Here is a 6,374-nt window from a genome sequence, read left to right on the forward strand (position 1 = left end):
CATGAGAAAGTTGCAACGACGAACTAATTCTCCTAAAATGCGAACTTTACCTGCAGTGTAAAACATTTTAGGACGCACTAAAATCACTTCATAGCCATGGCAAAAACTAGTCTAAGTTTGTATGTTAATGATATCTATGATTCGTGAAAAACATAATCTGACACTCAGCTACAAATTTGAGCACCTAATTTGCTATATATGAGTTGGAAACTCGCTAAAATTAGCTCATAATATGGACCAAACAAAACGAACTCAAATTAGTTTCAAAATAAAATGAAAAATAATTTATTTTTAAATTATTATAACAAATAAAAAAGGACGGAAAAAAGGCCCAAAACTTGACCGTACATACTCTTTAGCGAGAGAGAGAGAGAGCAGAAAGATCTTATAGAGAGAGAGAGAGAGAGAGAGAGAGTGATCAGTGAGAGAGTGGGTTTTTTTTAGAGAGAGAAAGCTTTAAGCTTTAGCGCTCTCTCTCTCTTTCTCTCTCTGGCGCTCGCGCACTGTATCATTGTATCAATCAATCTCTCTATCTACCCTATTCCTTCTCCGTTCTCACGCATCTGACGTCTCCAATCATCACTCCCCCACCCCACCCCACAGTCTGTACCAATAATCTGTCTGTATTGTCAATCCCTCGCGTCTACAGAGCAGGGTAAATAGCTCGGATTCCCGTCATGGAACTGTACGGACTCAACCCGGCGAGGAACGGGTCTCAGTCGGGCCACCAGCCGGCGGACTGGGCCCCATCAGGCGGGGAGACCGGGCTCGAAGGTTCCTTGTCGTAAACTCTGACCCTCTCGCATTTCTGTGTGTTTTTTTTTTTTATCTCCTCTTTTCTGGGGTTTGCTGTTTGTGTGGTGTTCTGTGCAATGTGGGGGGCTGATTAGGGTTTCTGTTCGGATTTGGGGGAAATCGGCAGAGTCAATGTGGCAATTGGGGCTGGGCAGCAGCGAATCCTACCCGGAGCGGCCTGGAGTGCCCGATTGCGCGTATTATATGCGGACCGGGTTCTGCGGATATGGAAGGAGGTGCCGCTACAATCACCCCCGGGATCGCGCCGCGGTAATGCTCTTCGTTTCCGTGCATTGTTTGCCTTTTACGTCAATTTGTCGAGGACTCTTCAGAGCTAGGGAATCTAGATTGGAAGCTAAATTTCGATATTCAATGGAATTTGATGTTTCCTTAGTTCTGCTTGTCTGTAGGCCGTGCGGAGAATGTATTGTCTAGGCGCTTTAGTTCTGATTGGTGGACCTCAGAGTGAATTATACTGGTGATGTTCTGATACGGGTTTCGCTGTTCAGCAATGTGGGTTGATTGGAAGTCACTTCTGGTCCCCTGATGCTAGGCCGTCCTTTTGTAGGGAAAATGTAGATCTGTGTGCATTCTAATAGTACATATCAGTGTTTAGCTTACTAATGTGGTGTAGGAGGTGCATGATGTTGCTCTCTTCAAGTTACATTGATTGCTGAGTTTGTGCATTCTTGTGACATGTGTGCTGCAGAGGTGTATATAGTGATTTCGTGAAGTTTTTGCTACGCATCATGCGTAATCTTAATGGTTGAACTGGTAAATTATTGATGTTGTAAATGAGGATCATCTTGGCTAGTAGTATTAGGAGATGTTGTTGATTGCTGTGGGGCTAGTTAATGAAAAAGATAATTGCCAATTGCTTTGAAGTGAAAGACAAGGAGAATGATTGTCTGCCCTGTTTTTCTGTTAGCTCCCTGTAGGAGAGTTTTACTATATTTTCAGCAGATGTGATAAAATATGCACCATGTGATGCATTTTCTGGCTTGTTGTGAAGCACCACTACATATAGAGATTCGGTTGGGCAATGATGACTTTTAATCTGAAATCCGCATGCGATGCTCAGGTGGCAGCAGCTGTAAGAGCTACAGGGGACTACCCAGAGCGACCGGGAGAACCTGCATGTCAGGTAATCAAACTTGAATCCCTAATCACAAATAAGATTGCGTCCGACTTAGGATTCCTCAGAATCTGAATGTCTGGTATACGCCTCTCTGTCATCTGCGAAATGTTTCTCTGCTTGCTTGAATGTTTAAGCATGAGGGTGTTGTTGCTGTATCTGCAGTTTTATCTAAAAACCGGGACCTGTAAATTTGGTGCATCGTGCAAGTTTCACCACCCAAAACATGCCGCTGGATCCTTGAGTCGTGTCCCATTAAATAGTTATGGATACCCTTTAAGACAGGTACAGGCTCATCCATTCATTCTTCTTTCTTATTATCTTTCTATCCATTCTCTTGATATTTTTAATAATTTTCATCAGGGTGAGAAAGAATGCTCCTACTATTTGAAAACGGGGCAGTGCAAATTTGGTATAACTTGTAAATTCCACCATCCTCAACCTGCTGGCTCCTCGATGCCAGCCTCTGCACCTCAGTTTTATCCCCCGGTGCAGTCTCCCACGGTTACTCCTGTACCTGAACAATATGGAGGAGCAGCAACCAGCTTAAGAGTGGCTAGGCCTACTTTATTGCCTGGCTCATATGTTCCTGGGGCATATGGTCATGTGCTGATTTCTCCTGGAGTCGTTTCAATGACTGGCTGGAATCCTTACTCAGTATGATTGCAGCCATATCATGACATAAAATTCCTTAATACTGTTCATCCATATATTATCTGTATATATTTTAGACCAGAGAAGTGATCCTATGGTAAATCTTCCATTTGAAAACCCTTAGCTGCGTGCTGATTAGAATTTTTTGATATACCTGAAAAGTTATTCTAAATTGTTAACTATTGATTGATTTTTGAAAGTATGAAATGATTTTTAGACTTCTAGAACTTTAATGCTGATTTCATGAAAATAAGTTCAACTATGCATGTAACTGTTAAAAGTTGGAAAGATTTTTTGGTAGAAAAATATGAAACCCCTTGGATGAAATTGTAATATAAACTGAAACAGAAAAATAAAAAGAAAATGCAGTAATTATAGTAGGATCAAAGCCCAGGTCAATTGACTAGTTTCCATGATATCTTTGCCTTTACTTGTGCAGGCCCCTGTAAGCCCGGCATTATCTCCAGGTGCTCAACCTGCAGTTGGAGGAGCTTCTTTATATGATGTAGCACAGCTTTCTTCCTCGAGCTCTGCACTTACAGTAGCATATCCTCCTGCTCCCTCTCCTGGCGGACCTTCAAGAGGCAGCCAAAAGGAACAAGTGTTTCCCGAGAGGCCTGGTGAGCCGGAATGTCAGTACTACTTGAGAACTGGTGACTGTAAATTTGGATCATCTTGTCGTTTTCACCATCCTAGGGACCGAATCTTGCAAGGGCCAAATTTCGTCCTCAGTCCGCTTGGTCTTCCTTTACGCCCGGTATGGAAATAGTTGTAGTTGCTTCTACGGTTGCATTTTTTTTTTACTCTTATTATCTATGGAAAATAGTGAGATTCTCATGTAGACTTTAATTTTTATGTAAAGTTACTCGGAAGTTTAAGTTGATTTTATTAAACTTTTAAGATAATAATGCACCTGTGTTTTTTTTTTTTTTTTCTAGATAAACTGAGAAATTGTTCCATAGGTATAGGATCTCTGCTAGGTAGTGCATGCTAGCTACATATTGTGAAATTCGGCACAGTGAAATTTTTTTGGACAAGACACAGTGAAATTATAAAAATGTGTTGTCTTTTCACAGACTGGGCCATGGCTGTTCTCCCATTGAAAGTTGAGTTATTTGCTTTTAAAAGTTGAAGTCTGAATATATTCCATGTTGATGTGACGCCTCAACTTGCTTTCCATGAACGAACTCAAGCCAAATTTTGTCTAGTTCAGACCTAGAGAGTAATTGATTTTTTGAAGGATTTATTATCTATTATTCTCAACCAAAATAAGCCATCTCGTACTGCTCAGGGTTAAAATATATAGTGTACTCGCTTCTGGGTCATGTTGATTTGCTTGGCTATAACTATGTACTGGGGTATCGGCAAACTTACTCAATGCTTGATGTGGTGAATATCAATTTTTGTTCTAATAATGACAGTCAAATAGATTTTATTGACTGTTTAATGCCTCAGAAAGTATTTTCCGAGCCTGAAAGTTTTGACATGGAAGTTTTGCTTTCATGGACTCAGTAGTATCTACTTCCTTTTATGTTTTGGATTTTAGATTTGGACTATTGCGGGTTGATAAAATTGAATGTCGGTTTCTATATATTAAGTAAACTCAAGCAGCTCACTCTGATCGATTTTTTTCCTTTAATGGGTCGAATTACCTTTTTATTTTTTTTAATTTTATTTTTGGGAATACTCAATAACATGCATCTATTCTGGCAAATGTTGACATCTTAAGCAACACAGTGAGCTCGTACTCAGGGCTGGATGATCTCTGCGATGTATATGAATTACATATATGTCTTCATGCAAATAAAAAAATACATGCATTATCGTGATCACCAATGAGAAGCGGCATTGTGTTCTTAAGACTAGTTCTTGAATTTCTACTACATGCTTTTCTGCATTCCTACTCAAAAACTTCAGGCTCTCAAAAGGATTGTTTTTTTGTCACTTTTGATTAAGAAATGTTAAATTTGCTCCCAGAGATTATCGCCCGGAAAAAAAATTTCCATTCTTTTAGGAACTTGTCATTCAACCTTTAATCAAAAGCCATAGTTAGTGTTTCCTCGGCACCTACCCCAACTTTCTGGGATCTAAGATGACCTTTATGGGGAAAAGACTGCAGAGTGATCTGGAGAGAGTTTTCTTCCTCTTTTTTTTTTTTTTTTTTTTGAGCCGTGAAATTACATTTCTGTTTTCAGTTCTTGGAATAGGAACAAAACGTTCTGTTATTACCTTTTTTCAGTGAACAAGATGCTCTGTTATTACTTTCTTTCCTTGTAAATATGTGGCAATGAAGTTGGAGACAGGGTTCAACCCCAAAAGGAAAGTAAGGGTTGGAGAGGGTTCTATAAGTTAAGTAGGGAACTATCAGATCTGATCTTTATTTATGTCCCCTTGATTTGTAGTTTATTGCTTTCTCTCTTGGTTGTGATGAGAATCTCTTGTACAAAATCAAGTAATTAGCTGTCATTCTTGCCGAACCTGGAGCGGTAATATGGTCCATATACTTGCCTAATTATGTAACCATCATTTTAATTAGTAACGTCTCTTCTGCTTTTGAAGTGCCATTCAATATTGTCTTCCTAATTAGTATCTTATATATGATTCTGCATACTTTTGTGATTGAAATAAGGAAAGAATAGTCTGCTTTTTCTGTCAATCCTAATGATGCTCAACATAGTTGTAATTCTACAGGGCGTGCAACCCTGCAGCTTCTACCTGCAAAATGGGCACTGCAAGTTTGGGTCCATCTGCAAGTTCGACCACCCGATCGGGCCCATGAGGTACAACCCATCTGCTTCATCTCTCATTGACGTGCCTGTCGCGCCTTACCCTGTCGGGTCCCTTCTAGGAGGAACTCTGGCCCCACCTTCCTCAGAGCTTAGGTCGGAACTCATCCCGGGCTCCTCCATGAAAGACTCCTACCCCTCCGTCCGAGTCCCTTCCGGCAGCAACACGACCAGCTCGGTGGGCCTGATGTTCTCCCAGACGGGGGCCGTATCAATCTCCGATGTTCAGCTCCCTGTCCAGAGCTCGGCTCCCTTGAGTAGTAGCAGAAATACGAAAGAAGGTGGGGATGTTCGTATATCAAGCTGAAGGACTTAGGGCAGAAGAAAGGAAGCCATCTCAAATGAGATTCCACAATCACCAGCAGCATCATTAGATTTCTGTTTATATCTTGGGGCGATTATTATTATTACTATTACTATTAATATAAATAATGATGATAAATAGGGCAATTGTAATTAGAGGCAGCATTACTGGGTATTGGGGTCTATGAGAATCCAGTCTGATTTAATCAGAGCATTAATTAGGGTTGAAATTGTCATCATCCTTTGTTGAGGCTGTCGATGTCCATATTATATATCTTGAAATAAGTACACTCTAGGTGAACATTTAATATGTACAAGGAATCAACGATATCGGGTAATTTAATACTCCCCATTCCTTTTCACTTGCCCTGATCTTCTTTTCCCTCTCGCTGATATCTGTTTCGTTTCTGCCCTTGATGATGAGTGTGTATTAAATAGATCTAAACGTTCTCTATGGGTGTTGGCTTGGGTCCGGCCGCAGGGCGTTTTGTGGGGATTTCAGACAACTGCATTTTTCCTCTATAGCATTCTTCGCTACAGATAACTAATCGTATGGAGCACTGTTCATCAATTGCATGTTTAAATCAAGTCTTAATCCGCTCCAAAATATATGTGATTCTCTTAGAATTCCTCTGTAGCATTCTTCGGTGTACATTGCTGAGCGACTAAGCCTGTTGGTTGACATGGCCAAGTGCGGACCG

General features: G+C 40.6%; 1 protein-coding gene across 1 annotated transcript; it reads left to right on the forward strand.

Annotated features, from left to right (window-relative positions):
* Positions 1–404: 404 nt before the first annotated feature.
* On the forward strand, positions 405–6,035 carry LOC116211284 (zinc finger CCCH domain-containing protein 32). Its single transcript, XM_031545594.1, has 7 exons — positions 405–774; positions 923–1,065; positions 1,877–1,939; positions 2,096–2,215; positions 2,294–2,587; positions 3,024–3,341; positions 5,276–6,035. The coding sequence occupies exons 1-7, from the start codon at positions 678–680 to the stop codon at positions 5,675–5,677; spliced, it is 1,437 nt and encodes a 478-aa protein (XP_031401454.1). The 5' UTR covers positions 405–677; the 3' UTR covers positions 5,678–6,035.
* Positions 6,036–6,374: the final 339 nt, after the last annotated feature.

Source organism: Punica granatum, chromosome 6 (assembly GCF_007655135.1).
Source record: "Punica granatum isolate Tunisia-2019 chromosome 6, ASM765513v2, whole genome shotgun sequence".
In the NCBI taxonomy this organism is placed as follows: Eukaryota; Viridiplantae; Streptophyta; class Magnoliopsida; order Myrtales; family Lythraceae; genus Punica; species Punica granatum.

Excerpts from the sequence above, each read along its gene's own strand:
- LOC116211284 (XM_031545594.1), top strand. The coding sequence starts at position 678 with ATGGAACTGTACGGACTCAACCCGGCGAGGAACGGGTCTCAGTCGGGC. Across the intron at positions 2,588-3,023 it reads CTGGCTGGAATCCTTACTCA|GCCCCTGTAAGCCCGGCATT; the intron begins GTATGATTGCAG and ends TTACTTGTGCAG. Across the intron at positions 3,342-5,275 it reads TTGGTCTTCCTTTACGCCCG|GGCGTGCAACCCTGCAGCTT; the intron begins GTATGGAAATAG and ends GTAATTCTACAG.